Source organism: Melanotaenia boesemani, chromosome 4 (assembly GCF_017639745.1).
Source record: "Melanotaenia boesemani isolate fMelBoe1 chromosome 4, fMelBoe1.pri, whole genome shotgun sequence".
NCBI lineage: Eukaryota > Metazoa > Chordata > Actinopteri > Atheriniformes > Melanotaeniidae > Melanotaenia > Melanotaenia boesemani.
Genome location: NC_055685.1, coordinates 13,066,831 through 13,082,564, shown reverse-complemented (window position 1 = coordinate 13,082,564; position 15,734 = coordinate 13,066,831). Strand labels below are relative to the sequence as shown.

At 40.8% G+C, this 15,734-nt stretch overlaps 1 protein-coding gene across 4 annotated transcripts in view; it reads left to right on the top strand.

The window, feature by feature from the left end:
* Positions 1 to 368: 368 nt before the first annotated feature.
* Positions 369 to 15,734, top strand: part of slit2 (slit homolog 2 (Drosophila)) — a 110,075-nt gene continuing 94,709 nt past the window's right edge. For 3 of the 4 annotated variants that reach the window (XM_041983453.1, XM_041983452.1, XM_041983451.1), the window contains exons 1-4: positions 371 to 1,338; positions 2,161 to 2,232; positions 5,076 to 5,147; positions 12,228 to 12,299. In XM_041983453.1, the coding sequence (XP_041839387.1) occupies positions 1,130 to 1,338; positions 2,161 to 2,232; positions 5,076 to 5,147; positions 12,228 to 12,299 (425 nt within the window). In that variant the 5' untranslated portion in view covers positions 371 to 1,129. Of the gene's footprint in view, positions 1,339 to 2,160; positions 2,233 to 5,075; positions 5,148 to 12,227; positions 12,300 to 15,734 lie in introns of all 4 variants that reach the window. The other variant, XM_041983454.1, reaches the window with a different exon arrangement.

The following is a 15,734-nucleotide window of genomic DNA, read 5'->3' as shown; positions in this document are numbered from 1 at the left end:
CTTAATCTTTGATTCAGCAGGGAAAATTCAGGGTTCTAAAGTTTTGTTTTGTTTCCTGCCTTGTCCACATTCAGTAAAAAGCTCTGTGGTCTTCCAGCTGAACAGGGCATCAGGTGACCGGGACACTGCGGAGAGAAGAACAGTCCCCTTCTGAGGTCAAACTGTTGCTCTTTAACGGACAGCCGGTTGGAAACCTGCTTTTACCTTTAGGGAATACGCAATGCGTGTAGGCTGTGTCCGTGTATGTGTGTGTGTGCACGCGCGCATGTGAAAGGTAGAATGGGAGAGAGAAAGAGAGAGAGTGTGTTGCCTAAACAGACGCAGTAGCAGACGTGCCCGCTCCCGTCTGCCTCTCTCCCTCTCACACACTCGAGAGCAGCGCTTTGACGCACCACGCCGAGTTGGATTATAGTATTGCGCGCTGGTGTCTCACGGGTTTTTTGCCACTCATGTTGACTACACCCATGTCAACGGCTGCCAACTGATAGCCTATACTATCGGAATCAATATATCTCTGCCACGGCGATCTCTTGTGAGTTTTGTTGTTGTTTTTTGTTATTGTTTTGTTTTGTTTTTTTTGGTGGGGGGGAGAGGTCCAAGCTGCTTCCGCGCCGGACGCTTGTTGTGAATTAATAACCAAGACCGCCTTACCTGGAGTGTGTGAATATACACAAAGTGTGTTTGCTTGAGAGGGTTTTCTTTGGATCAGTTAAAGGATCAAGGTAATTCACGAGCTTGGATCCAGGCGCACACACATTGCACGCAGACACAGAGCATACATCGGGAGGATCTGGTCACCGCATGCCGGGGACATGTGGAAGTTTGCGCCGCTGTAGCGCAGCCACCCTGCCGGTCCACTGTATCGTCGACCTCCAGTTCAGTGGGACTAAACTCTTGCCACATACTTCACCCCTCTAAGAAGACCCAAATGTAAACTGACAACGTGTGTTTAAAAAAACACGCATCTGCAAAGGGAGGACGACGAAAAGGAGAACAGCATCCCATTGCGTGCAGAGTTTGGTGAGCCCCCTCGGGAATTCCGAGGCGTTATTTTTTTTATTTATTAATTTTTTTTTTTTTTTTTTTTTTTTTTGTGGGTCTCATATTGGGCCCCCCACTTGCCGCAGTGATGGTAGAAGCTTTGTGCCCCGTTGGCCCTGGCGGCTCCTCGGCAGCTGTGTCGCGGCTGCTGGTGACGGTAATGCTCTTGGTCCTGTCCAGCGGAGCGAACGGCCAGCCCTGTCCGGCCCAGTGTTCTTGTACAGGGACCACAGTGGATTGTCATGGGCAGGGACTCCGCAGCGTGCCCAGGAACATACCCCGAAACGCGGAGAGACTGTAAGTACGGAGAATTGGACTTTTAATATTTCCCATTTGTTTGATCACATAGAAAAAAAGTGTTAAATTTAGTAGTCTAAATAATGTTTTAGAATAAATCATTCCAAGCTCCTGCCATACATTTGACGAGTTTGGTGACTTTGTCATCACACCCACTGATGTAGAGTAACTAAAATTATGTTGGTTTTAGTATTTAGGACGTTATTCTAGTACAAAATGCTTCGATTACAAATTTGTTTTTTAAGTAGAGTGAAATACTTTGGCAACTTCATTTAAATACAGAGCTTCACATATTTTAAACAAACCTCAAGGCTACTCAGTCTGCGTAGACGCCCCAAAATACATCTGATATCTTAAAAAAATCATGTAAATTATGAGGATACAGTAGTTACTAGATTGTGTTTAATGTGAGGACAAGTCACTGCTGATCTGGGATCAGAAGTTGGGCGCTGCTGTGGTCGTGCTGGTGGTTTCGCACTGTTGCGTTACCACAGCCTCCGTCGACCACATCGGTTTGTCTGGAGACCAGCAAGTTAATCAAAAACGGATTTGGACAAGTGGGGTTTGAGTTAAACAAACCGTGTTTTATCAGACAAAGACCCCATGATGAAACTAACGTTTGCCCAGAACAGTGCAACAGCCCAGCCTCAGCTGCTCTCAGTTTCTCTGACGCTCAAATGACAAATCCGTATTGGACTCAGCTCAATTAAAACAAAGCCTTCCTCAGTGTTTGCACATTGTCCTTTCTTTTACATTTTTTGTTAGTTTCCCTTTTTTTTTTGTCATTTTCTAACATATTCTTCTTTAACCACTCTTCTGTAGGGATTTGAATGCGAACAATCTCACTAAAATCACCAAGGCGGATTTTGCAGGACTGAAGCACCTGCGAGTGTTGTAAGTGGCTACTCTCTCTCTCTCTCTCTCTCTCTCTCTCTCTCTCTCTCTTCGCAGTTGCAATATGGAAAATAATATTCTCAAGCACACCTTTGCAACAACAGCCTCGTGCATTTCCATCTAACTTCTGTCCCAAAATACCTAAAAGAGAAAGCTTTAACTGTTTCTGATCATGTTCGGCATCGTGCAGTCCCAGAGCTGCCGCATGCAGCACTGCACCCAGGGTTGGGAAATGTTGGTTCCACTCAGCCACTGTGTGTGTGTGTGTGTGTGTGTGTGTGTGTGTGTGTGTGTGTGTGTGTGTGTGTGTGTGTGTGTGTGTGTGTGTGTGTGTGTGTGAGTCTACAAAGAATAGCAGTGTGGCACCTGTTAATGCTGTCGTGTTAATCTGCCAGTGGAAGTGTCAGGCGGGGCTTATTTTAACCACTGGGCCCCGGGGTCCATGTGTTGGAGTGATTAACGTGCTGGCGAGGAAATGATGGAGGGCAAGAAGGGAAAGAGATAGCGGTCATTAGGTGTAGGCTAACCGCAGAGGGAGGAATGCAGCTGCTGGAAGGTAGAAAAGAGTGAAAGGAAAGAAAAGGAAAGGAAAGGAAAGAGTCAAGTATGAACAGGTTTCTTACCTGAAAATTTGGTAAACAGTTCTCCTGCGCCTATATTGCTGGGACAGCCTGCGCTCTCCCTCGCTCCCACTCTCTCTCTCTCTCTCTCTCTCTCCAGCATGTTTGTGTGTGTGTGTGTGTGTGCTATTCAGCGTCTAAAAATGAATGACAAGTAATACACATTGTTGGAATTCCTCCAGAGATTATATCCTTAATTAAGTGTGTGTGTGTGTGTGTGTAGGGGGGGGGGTTGTTTCCCGTCTCCACGTTCACCTGCTTGCATGGCACACGATCTCAACCATTCCAGTTTCAATTAGGTTTCAGTTTTATGCAAAAATTCCTTAAAATTTGACCTTTTCAAATATGTTGTCGTTGTGAAGTGTTCCAAATAAAGAGGTGTAAATTAATGAAGAGATGCAAAGAACTGACATGTAACACAAATGACAAGGTTTAAAAAGACCATAGTAATAATAATAGTAATAAAACCTTAAGATACAAAACAGCACAAAGCCGAAAAGAGAAAAAAGGTCTCCTTTTATTCAAAATTTGTTCAAGTTTTGTTAAAAAAAATGTCAAAATGTTGGATTTCCCACTTCAAGTTAGTAATAAGCTGCTGCCCTTAGTGTGGGAGTTTAAGCATCTTGGTATCTTGTGGAACGAAGCAGGAGATTGACAGGCAGTGGGTGCTGTGATGCTGAATCAGTTTGACTTAATGGAGAAAGAGCTGAGCCAAAAGCCAAAGCTGATGAAATACCAGGAGATAAACTTTCTAATTCCCACCTATGAGCAGGAGATTTTGGTAGTGACTAAAAGAAGAGATCACAAATGCAAAAGACATAAATGAGCTTCCTCCAGAGGGTGTTTTGGCTCACCCCAGAGGAGCTCAGTCACCAGGGAGAGGGTCAGAGTGGAGTTGCTGGTCTTCTACATTCGAAGAAACCAACTGAGGTGGTGCAGTCATCTGGTTAGGATAACTTCCAGACGCCTCTCTGGGGAGGTGTTTCTTACATGTCCCATCATGAAGAGACCTTGGGGCAGACCCAGGAGTTGCTGGAGAGCTTCTATCATCTTGATTGGAAACGCCTTGGTGTTCCTCTACAAGACGTGGAGAATGTGGCTGAGAAGAGAGAGTTCTGGGGATGTCTATTTAGACTGCATCCCCTGCAACCTTGTCACAGATAATAATAAGAAAATGGAAGAATGGATGGGTTAATGCTAATGCCAACACAGATATGAAAAAAATCTAAGAAACCATTAAATGTTACAAAAGTACAATGACACACAGAATATGAAAAACGATGTAAAACAAAGGAGTCTGAGCAGCCAAAAAGTAAAGCAAAACAACCTAAATGTGACATGAAACAACCTGGAATAAAGATAGATGTCCACTAAAAGATAAGAAAGAGAAGAGAAGAAAAAGCTGACTTGCTCAAAACCAGCAAAGTCAGCTTGTTCTAAAAACTCAGAAAGCTTTGATCACAATTATACAGTCTAGAAAGGCTAGAAAATAACCACACAGTGATACAAAATTGTCCAAACCATTTGTAAAATTATTTAAATGGCACATATTTGTAACTATATTGTTAGTCCCTCACACAGTCTTGATGCTGTGCTCCTTGGTATGGGATAAATGGGACTTCTTATATTGTAGTATAACAGAGACAGTGATTTTATAACACACACACACACATGCAAAATGTGTGTGCTGCTGCTTGACTTGACCATCACAGTGATCCTAGTGGAGGTGTGCTAGTGTAAGTGAATGAGTGGTCACAGCTATGTGGTTAGATAGAGAGTAAATTGGATGATAGATGAGGCCCTGCCCAACTGACGGGTTCCTTTTAAAGTCAATTCTGAGGCTCTATCGACCTGCGGCTGATTGTCTTCCCTCTCTCTCTCTCTCTCTCTCTCTCTCTCTCTCTCTCTCTCTCTCTCTCTCTCTCTTGCTGTTTCATCATTCTATAACTTTCCATCTTTACCAGTCTGCTTGTCTTCTTTTCACGCTCTATCTTCTGCATCCCTTCCTTCCCAATGTCAATCTCTTTGCCTCTCTTCTGTCCTCCCCTCTTCTCCTTTTCTCTCTTATCTGTGGCCTGGTGCAGCCATAACTCACATTCTCTTTGGCTTTTCATGGATTCATTAACGCTCATGCTGTGTGTTTCTATCACTCTCATTCCCTCTGTCTTTCCTTGTATCTCTGTCCAGTTCTCATAGTCTCACAGTTTCTTGTGTCTCTCACAGGCAATTAATGGAGAACAAAATCACCACAATTGAAAGAGGAGCGTTCCAGGACCTGAAGGAGCTGGAGAGACTGTAAGTGAAACTGTTGACTCAGGAGCCACTTTATCTGTAATCACTTAAGAAACGAGTGCATGCACATAAATGGCAAGAAAACACATTTTTATATAAAATGCAAATATGAGCAAGTGTACAATATGTGCGAGAGTATTGGACCACAACAAGCTGCTTTAACCCTTTGTTAGACATTCTCAATCTGTGGATCGCAACATTGTGCTATAGACATTGTTCTTCCAAAAGATATTCCTCCATTAAATGTATGTAAAGGTCCAATTTACCGCATGTGGTCTTTAAGGTTTTTGACGAGTTGTACAGTGGAATATGTCACATGATAGGCATTAAGGATGTCACCATGTGCTCAGTAAATTGCAGAACTTTGTGTGCCACTTATAAGCCAGAAAAAGTGCTAGGAGAGATATGTAATCTCATTTAAAAATTCAACTCAGTGTGTTGCATCTACATGTATCTATCACTTAATCGACTTGTTTATAAATGTGAGTTCCTTTAAATTCTTTGACTTAGTTGCTGAACGTCTAAATAAGCCAGTAGTAAAAAGTGCTATCTCGAAGCACTTTTGAGTGGAAGATGAATGATATGCTCCTCATTCAACTGTCCAACATATGACACCGATAGACTGAAGTCAAACAAACAAAAAAAAGGCCTTGATCTCATGTCTAGCATTCCACTCAGGGATCTCTTGTGTTTTACATGAAAACAGTAGATGTATCGCTTCACATTTCCTTCCACGTGTCACTTGTCTGTCTTCATAATCATATAACTTGATCTGCTTGTGGATAACATCTTAATCTGAGAAGAAGTATTGAGATTGAACAGACGAATGATGTTATGGCACTAACCTGAAATAAATGCCAGTCAACATCTAAAGGCTGTTATAGCATAATTAAGCCTTTAGTCTGTGTGTTTAAAAAAGAATAACAAAGAAGGGGGTATGTGAACCTCCTGACTGGTGATATGTCCTTTGTGCAACAGTCAACTGAACTTGATCTATTCAGGTGCAAATTTGTCAGCTTTTTGCTTGAGAAGCTGAGTTAAAACCAATATATTATAACACAGTCCTGCCATAAAGCTTTCACTTGTGAAGAGTTTACCATTCCCATTTGTTTGAACTAATTTATCTGGCACGGTTTAATTTCTTTTTGTTGTAGATACTGGTGTTTCCAGTGTCTTGAACAATCAGAATGTCATCATTCAATAAGGTCTAACATGGCCTTGTGAACAGGACACTTCATGAAGAAATGATTTACAGCTCCTGGTGATTTGAATACAGTATTTTTAGTCAATCTATCTCATTAACTACAAAAATATACATATGTGTGTGTGTGTTTTTATGTGGCCAATGACACACTGAAAAGCAGCAGACTATGACAGAATGTGTGGAAGCTTAAAAAAAACAAACTTATAATTAAAGACCCACAAAAATCCCCTCTCCATACTTGCACATTTTCAAAAAACAAAATACCTGGAAACATGCTCACATAACTACCTGAACACATATGCAGACAAAAAGTACACATAGTACAAAATCCAAAGAGGCTGTTTATCTTTTTGATCAATGTTTTTGGTAAATACTTAAGGTTCCATGGGGATGAAGAGGATATAACATGAAATCTTAGTTGCTCTTGTCTCTGTCCCATCATGCCTGGCTTTTCTCTGCTGTCTGCTGCACTATAGCGGCTCTTTGTTGACAGAAAGGGATGCTCTGCGGACCACTATAGGGAATCTGTTAGTGTTTCTCATGCAAGCAATGCTGGGCTCTGTCCAGCTAAGCAGTTCTGGGAATTCCTGCTTAGGGTTGTAGACAAAGAGGACAGAATTTAACTGCGTATGGTCTGAAGTTAACAGTGAACTTTGACAGCTATTATCCATGATGCAAAGAGATGGTACACGCTGGTGAATGCCTTCTCTCATGCATCCATATAAACAGGCATCAACGCATGCCTGCACATAAAGTGTTGCTCAGTCAGTAAACAGCAAAGGAAATGCTTTCTCTTGTCTCTAATGGCAACAAACACCTTAGACTATCTTTCTGACACAATTAGTCTGTTTCCTGTTGTGTTCGCAAGCATGTTCAGCTGTAATTTAGCTTCTCTAGCGTGGCATATTCACAAACACTAAGATGGAGTCAGTCATCAAAGCCCCCTCCCCACAGCTGCCAGACAAAGACACATCTCTGGAGTCTGAAGGCTCATTTCAAAGGCCTCCGGCCTCTTGGGGGTAGGAGGGGGCCTGCTGGGCACCACTGCCCAAAGGAGAGGGCCTTAAGCTGGGCTGATGGATCCACTGTGACTGCCCCCCACAGGGGCAGAAAACGGTTCCCCTTCTCCATCCTTTTTTGCAACAGCCCCTGCAGGGCTGGGCAAGGCGGGGTCAGGTGTGGGCCAGCAGCCTTGGGGAAGGAGGTGTTGCAGAGATGGGCATGTTGCAACACACACATGCACGTACACAAAAACATGGACTTGTATGCATACACTCATGCATGCGCATTCCCTTATGCAAGGCTGCTCTGTCAGTACTGGTTTTATCTTGAATTTTGCAGCCCCCAAACCCACTAACACACTCTTCATGTCTGTCAGTCATTGTTTAACCTCCCCTGTGTTTTTGCTCCTTATTCACCCATGTGACCCTCTGGTCTGTTGTTCTGTTTATGTAGCAATGTCTTGCATTCTTTACTCTCACCCTGTGGGTGCAAAATAGGAAAGAGAAGAGTTCTTGATCTCTTACCCTTCATTGACATTTGACTAGTCTGTAGCACCTAACCTATTTAAAGTCAGTGAGACTGAATGAGATAAGTAAAGACATGAAGATAAAATAAATCAGTAATTACAGAGGGTGAGACAATGATTTCAGAGAACAGAAGTCAAATAAAGTCTCAGATAATTCACCTCTGATGGAGTGATCATATTATTAAAGATAACTTTGACAGTGAAAATCTTTGCTAAGCTGATTGCACATAGTCAGATGTATCAGTTAATAAGAATTACAAATGCCTTAAATGAAGATGCATTAAACCAGGAGAGCATCTTGTGATATGAGGACAATGAGCAGAAGCAAAACATGATTGTAACAGCCATTCAACAACGGATGTGCACATCAAAGAAAATCCCAGAATTCATCCTGAATAATTAGTTCTAAAATCCTGTGAGTGATAACACTGTTCTCACGGTAGTTTTATGGCAAAGTTTCAATGAGTTTTTTTTTTTTTTTTTTTCTCATTTTTCTTCACTGAGCAGCAGAGCTTGAAATTATCTGCTCAGTGAAGACACAAACGCATTTCAGTGTCAAAAAGAAAACAAACTAAAGTAATAGGAGATAGACTTTTACAAGCATCTGCTGCAGCCAACATTTGTCATATTTGCCAGTAAACACTAGTTCAAGCAAAGTTTAGAGGAAGAACTCTTCGATGCAGCTGGGTTTTTGGCTGATAACAAAGGAATTTACTGGTCAAGTGATAAGACAAAATGACTGCATTGCTGTGTTTTGAGGCAAAGATGGTATCTTTCATCTGCTTTAAAATTACAGATCAGATTATAGAGTGTAAATCTTTGGCTGATAATGGATCTTGGCTCACTTCAGATGCACAAGCTGTGAACCAAAAGCATGAAGTGATGAACCAGATATGCACACAGAGGGGTAATTTTGAAGTAGTTTTGGAGAGTTTCTTTGGTTTATTGCAATATCAGGAAGGCTTTAGGTTATAACTATGATGTGAGCTTGTGATAGGTAATTTGTACAAATGTGTAATATAGCAGCAACAACGCTGGTGGAGTAATATTTGGTGAATCTGTAAGCCTGTGGTACCACACAAGTACACAGCTAGGGTGTGTATTTTTGACTCTTATGCTTGTGTGAGTAATCGTGTGGATGCACAAAGTAGTGGCGCAGTATGCATGCTTGACAGAATGAGTGTGTTTACTGTGTGGTTTGTGGCCTTCCAGCATCTGTTTATGACTGCAAGGATTATCACCACACCACAGTGTGACCTTAACTCATTGGAGTCATACTCACACTTCAGAGTTCTGGCTGCTCTGTCTTCATTCACTTTGAGCCAGACTTTGACAAATGAGACATGGCTGTGAAAGTAGCTGTTTATGGTATCTGCACGCACACGGCCACAGAACACAAAGATGCATTCCTTCAGGTTGAGAAACAAAAACACGCAACTAAGTCTGAGGACTGCAAACTATCATAGGCTACAAATTCAAAGGTAAAGACGTTGATTTATGCTAAATGTGCTTTTATTTGAACTGATATTAAATTAATAAATACAATGAATGATCAGAAAATGTTACTGTTTAGATTAGTATTTATTTATAAGTTAATTGCATGAACAAGCAAACATTCACCAACAAGTTTTTAATGGATAGTTTTAGCTGTGAAGTAGTTACAATGTTCATGGAGAGTATATTTGCAAGTGCACAAGCTTTGTTGTGCACATTTACTTTGTTGGCACATTTTCATGAGGATGTCTAAGTTGCAAAATGAACCGCATTACCTAAATCCACTCTGTAACAGCAGCCCAAAACTGGTTTGACGTTTTTGAAGTTTAAGTTTAAGTAGCTGCTGAAATCTTCAATCATTTATAGCCCCGTTTTGACTTTTAGCTTGGCTTCCCCTGCTTTTTAAGCTGGGAGTGCTCTGATCGCTGTCTACTGTGGGTAGGACACTAATTACTAATAAGCACATAATACAACTCCACTTAACTTTTAACTGCCTTCTCTACCTGATGGTGGAGCAAAACTTTCAGTGACTATGAATCCTATTAAAATTTGTGGAATTAAACTTGCCTGAGACGTATCTAGCACTTGATTTGGGTATATAATGTCAAAAAAAGTGCTTGTGTTGGCTTTCCCATTACTTTGATCATTTAACCATTATTATTTTGTTAAAAAATTCTTTGTGAGTTCTTAAATATCCCTGCAGCATGAATTTAGTGAAAACCCTTGCTAGGTACAGAGTATATTATAATATATATAATCATTTTCCTTCAATCAGAGAAACCCACAACAGTGACAGAAAGACCCAGAGTTCCTACTATTGGAGCGAGTATTTATGTCTGCTCTGCAAGAACTCAGGTCCATACAAGAGAAAGATATGTTGTTTGGTTTTGCACACAACAGAGTGCAGACAACTGCTGTTTCTAAATACCTGCATGTACATTAAATGAACAAAACAGATTAACTAACTGGCTCTGACGTCCAGGCTTTATTGATACTTTAAGTAACACAGGAAATACACGTGATTTTAAGATTTTGACAAGCCAACTGCAAGCTGACTATTAAATTGCTTGATTCCTGTCAGAGGTGCAAATAGTCTAGTAGGATGTGTGGTAGCATTTAGAGTAACTAAAATATTGATTACATGCCTTCATTTTTACCGTACCTTAAAAAATAAACATTACGACAAAACCAAAGTACAAAAACAGCTGTTGTTTTATATGTATATTATATGTATCTATACATTTAGAGTCATTTTAAGACAGATCTGTGAGTTGTGTATATTATTATTTTGATTAAAGAGCAAATTATGTAAGATATGTGATAATCAGACTGATGCTTTATCAAATCAATAAGATGGATTTAGACATTGGCTTCCTTCTGGTGCCATGGATCAGACTGGATTTGATTTATCTGCCTTTTTCTTCCTTTTCTGAGTCTCCAAGTCTGACGACATTGTCAGGCCAGGACTATTTTAAGAGGATGAGCTCATACCACCTCTTTGGCATCGTCACTCCCCCCCCACCTCCAGCGCCGGTCCGGACACACACTCCCAGGGGCATGTCTAGCCTGCTAACGGGCGCTCATGGCTGGGCAGGAGCTGCAGGGGGAGTGGGCCTCTCCACAGGACCATGTGGGGCTCTTAGCTGCAAGAGCCAGTGTTAACGGAAGAGAAGTGAATAATTTAGAAACATCATTTCTGTGGGATGTTAAATATTTTAGCAACCTCTGATGTAACCGTGGAATATGAATGCGAGTGCGTGTGCGCAAACATGTTTTGAATAGCTGTGCAGTCTTGGGTGGAAGTTGGATGCAGAGTGGGTGATGTTATTTAAGGAGATGCCATGGTGACTTTTGACAAAGCAAAAAGAGGTGAAAGAAAGGGGTTAAAAGAGAAAAAGTCTAAAGGAGAATGGAATTGAGGTATTTGAATTCTTAGAGTTGAGGTTTTTTTTGAAGTGAATTTTGTGATAGTTCTAGGATTAATATGGATTTGCATACATAAATCATGTTAGTCTTGTCAGTAAGTCCTGCACCTTTCTTATTAGTGTCAAGTCATTTCTGTCTCCGTGTTTCCTCTATTTGCCCTTTCTTTATTCCTGTCCAGTAGCTGCCAACGCGGCATTGGTCGCTGGGCCTGTCATTGTGCGTATGTTTGTGTGTATGTGTCAGGGTTAAACTGTTTCAGCAGCTTGTCTCTCATTGTGTCTCTCTGTTGCCTCACTCTCTTCTGACTCACATCAAGACACAACCTCACACACCAAAATGCACTGGCACACAAACCTCTTCACTCCACTCAACCGGGGTTAAATGATCGCACCCAGATTATTAAACTCACCCAAGTTCTCTCAACTCTTCTTTTTGTATGTGTGTGTGTGTGTGTGTATGTGTGCGTGATGATGAGTTGTTGTGGGTTCTTCCCCTGTGAAGGCCTTGTTTACTCAGTGGGGTCCTTTTCACACATTCGGTAGCCCAGCCAGACTGCCTGTTTGTTTTTCCCACAAGGCCTTCTCTCCTACGTCTTTGTGAAAAAAAGAAAAAGCCTCCCCCTTCATCCAAACCTCTTCCCTCATCCCCCATACTCCCCTCCATCCCCTTCATCTTTCACAGGTTCACTGTTTGCCTGGTAGCCATGTTGAACCCTTTAAATCATGATAAGTTCTTGTGTGCAAATCCATCCTTCAACATTTGTTTTTAAAAATATCACCATCCATCTCATTGTCTTAAAGTTAACTTAAATCACATTAAAATCCCAACATGATGAACAGGAAGCACAAATGCTAGTTATGCACACATACTTGTTTCACCCACACTGTTTGGAAGGAGCTACGTAGCTAAAATACGTTGTGTTTTTTTGCAGACGCCTGAATCGGAATAATCTGGCTGTGTTTCCTGAGCTGCTCTTCCTTGGAACGACGAAGCTTTACAGACTGTAAGTTGTGTTCTAATTTCTGCTTTTTATCACTGAGCTGATGTACAAGTTTGCAAAGTATTTATTTGTTCTAACAAAGGAGATGAGTGTCGATGCTGATTGGTGTGTTGTTGTGTATCATGGCAAGCTGCTTAAGTTCAGCATGGCTAAAACTGAGATGAAAAAATATTTAAAAGATGCTATGTAAAGAAAAAAATCTGTTTTTAGTGGAACAGCGTTGCTGTATCACTTGGCTGAAGGCGTTAGAAGAGTGAGAGACAGACTTTACATAAATGTCTCCATAGAAGCCAGTTCAGTAGCTAATGGAGATTATCACTCCAACAGCTGCTGCCCAATGGGAAGAGAATGTGTGTACGTGTGTGTGTTTGTTAAAGGGAACTGAAAAGAGAAAGTAAGCATTGCAGAAAAAAGGAGGTGTAAGGAGGCAAATGTTGAAACTGGTTTCTCCTCAAAGGTTACCTTTTGAGTTTCACAGGCAAAAAATATTCTAGTTGCAGAACGTAGATGTTCCAGTTTGCATTGAAACCAACAAACCACTGGTTGTTGTCATTGAGCACCTTCCATTCTGCACTCACAGCCTGGCTGTCTGCACTGTAAACTGAGCTTTGGATTCCCAGTACTGAAGGGCCGGGCTGCAACGCGGCTGAAACTGTGGGAACTAACTTCCCGTCATGGTCATTTGTGGTCTCAGGGAATAATTATGGTTGTATATATTTATATATGTGGCTGAATATATTTATCTGAAGCTATGCTGAAATGCTTAGATGATTCACAGAGTGTGTGAAAGTTGTTTATGTTCTGCGGCTGCTACAGTGGTTGGTTGGGCTTGACCTGTCGTGTCTAAGGGTGTGTGTCTCCATGTGCGCCTGTCTTTCTGCAAGTGTATGTTTCTCAAGGCCAGGAGTTGGCATTTTGCTCAGCGTGTGGGCTGAGGTAAAAATACAACTCAGATATATTGCTCTGCTTGGCTTGTCACTGACAAGCTGCTTTAGTGTTAGCAGCCCGCAGCATTAATGACAAGGAGTATGAAAACTGTATTCCCCTCAAATAACCAATAACTAAATAAACTCATCATTGCAAAAGTAAATAAGCAAAATCATCAAATTTGGAAAGAATTGTTATGACAATAAAACAAATTTTGCCAAACTGTTTAGCCATTAGTATTTAATCAGTATTTATTATTATGTTTCTTGCACTTCTTTACCCCTTAAAGTGTATCAGAGCAAGAAAAGCCTTGAGATCCTCTGAAGTGGGATCAGGTTGGGTTTGATTTTGTGGGTTGAAGGTATGTGCTAACTAGAGTGGCTTTGCATTTTGCAACAGCCCTTCTATAAATGAACACTTGCTCAACCTGCTATTATGAAAAATCCATGTATGTGTGTGTATGTGAGTATTTACTGGGTTTAACCGTTGCATGGCACAGTGGTTTAGTTAAAGTTAAACTGGTCTGAGGCTAGGTGTGAGGCATGTGTGTGAACTTCTTCTGATGGTTTGTTAGGGAGGGTTTCTGCCTATTTCATGTTTACCTGTAATAGTTTGATAAAATTATATTTATGAATAAGGACACCTACAAAAACCTTTACCAGCTTTGCAGCTAAGACTAAGATGGAAGCAAATTGCTGTTCACTCACAATATCAAGGTGGGATGATAATTGTTGTTACACCTTTTTTATAATGTTACAAATTGCTTTACAAGAAGGGATAATGAGCGTTAGATCAAATGGATGTTCACAAGAATTCAATAATAAAAACATGTGATAGAAATAGATATTCCCAAAGGCTTTCACAAAGTGGAAAATTTGAAAAAGGAATTTGAAGCTACAGCGAGAGACTTAGTTCATTGGACAAAGAAATCTATGTGGGGCTCTAATGGAAAATGCCTGATGTCTTTATCACAAAAATGTGATCTGGGAATAATTAACGAGACACTGTCTCCAGATGTCAGTGGTTAGGAAGGCACATAGCAGGTCAATAAATCTAATATTCTGAGATGTATAGAAGGAAGGCCGTTTAAAGCTTTGATGCCGAGCAGTAAGATTTTAAAAATGAATATGAAATCTGGGTGGGAGCAAATGTAAGGGGGCAAGAATGTGCTTGTGCCTCTTTGTTACAGCAATGGGTCAAGCTGCAGCATTCTAGACCAAGTGGAGATGGTTGAGGTAAATATACATGTTATCAGACTAGAATTTAAACAGTCAAGCTGAAAGTAGACATAACTTTTTGTGACGCAGAGGCTAAAAGAAATTACCATCAACATGCCGCATGACAGCGAAGTCACTGAATAACATGTCAAATAATCAATGCATATCACTGCAATAAATTCAGATTTATTCTACGAGCAATGAAAATACAGTGAAAATCCATGTTGGAGAGATTTCGTGCTGGAGGAACAGACCTACAGAGATATTCTTACATAGCTGAAAACAAATTTGTTTGTCCACTTTATGTCCATTAAAAACAATCATTTTTCCTCAATGTGTTTGGTAACATATATATGCACAAACGCAGCTGTAAAAAACACAATTGCCCATAACATGGACAGGAGACACAAGCACAGGAAAAATATAAGACCATCAGGTGTGAACGGGTCTTATGAAAAAAACTTTTTCATCATTTCTATTTGGAACACCTGTGTTCGCATCCCTCCACCTCCCATATTAGAGACGCTCTCAGCTGTCCCCAGTACCCCAGGGCCTGGACTCTAATAGGTTACTCAGACACACACATCTGGAGGCACCATGTGGTGGGCATATCCCCAAAACTTCCTGTGTGTCTGTCTGTGCAACACCCACAGCCCTCCTGTCTCCCTCCTTCCTATTGTTGATCGCTGTATTCACACAGCAGTAATACCGAGGACCACAGCTGTGACTGTTTGCTCTGAGAAAGAGAAGAGGGACAGAAAGGGAAGAGAGCAGCTACTCTCTTTGAGCAGTAGATCAAACTGAGCCAGTTCATTAGAGAGACTCTGTAAACCAAGATGGGCTGGTAATAGCTCGCAGCACTGGACAAGAACCAACGGTTACCTGAGCCAAAGAAATCACAAGTTTTCACTATGAGATCAGAACACACAATTACACACCACACACACCTTTGGTTGTATAGTACTGGACATCACACTGACAGTATAAAAATGATATGGATATTACTACATAAGGGTCTAATACCCAGGATTAAAACAAGTCAACTAAAAATAAAAAAAATAAATTACAAAAAATTTTTTAAACAAACAGTATATAACATGTAAAATAAATAATGAATATGACACAATATATGGACTAAACAACTACAAAAATGCCCAAACCATATAAAATTAAGGTTTTTATTAAGTTTTTTTTTATTGCTGGATAAGCACCAACATTATTTATCTTGTATAATAAATTACTTTTGTCTTATATTATAATGGACAAGTGTGTATTTGCTCAGTGATAGATCAAG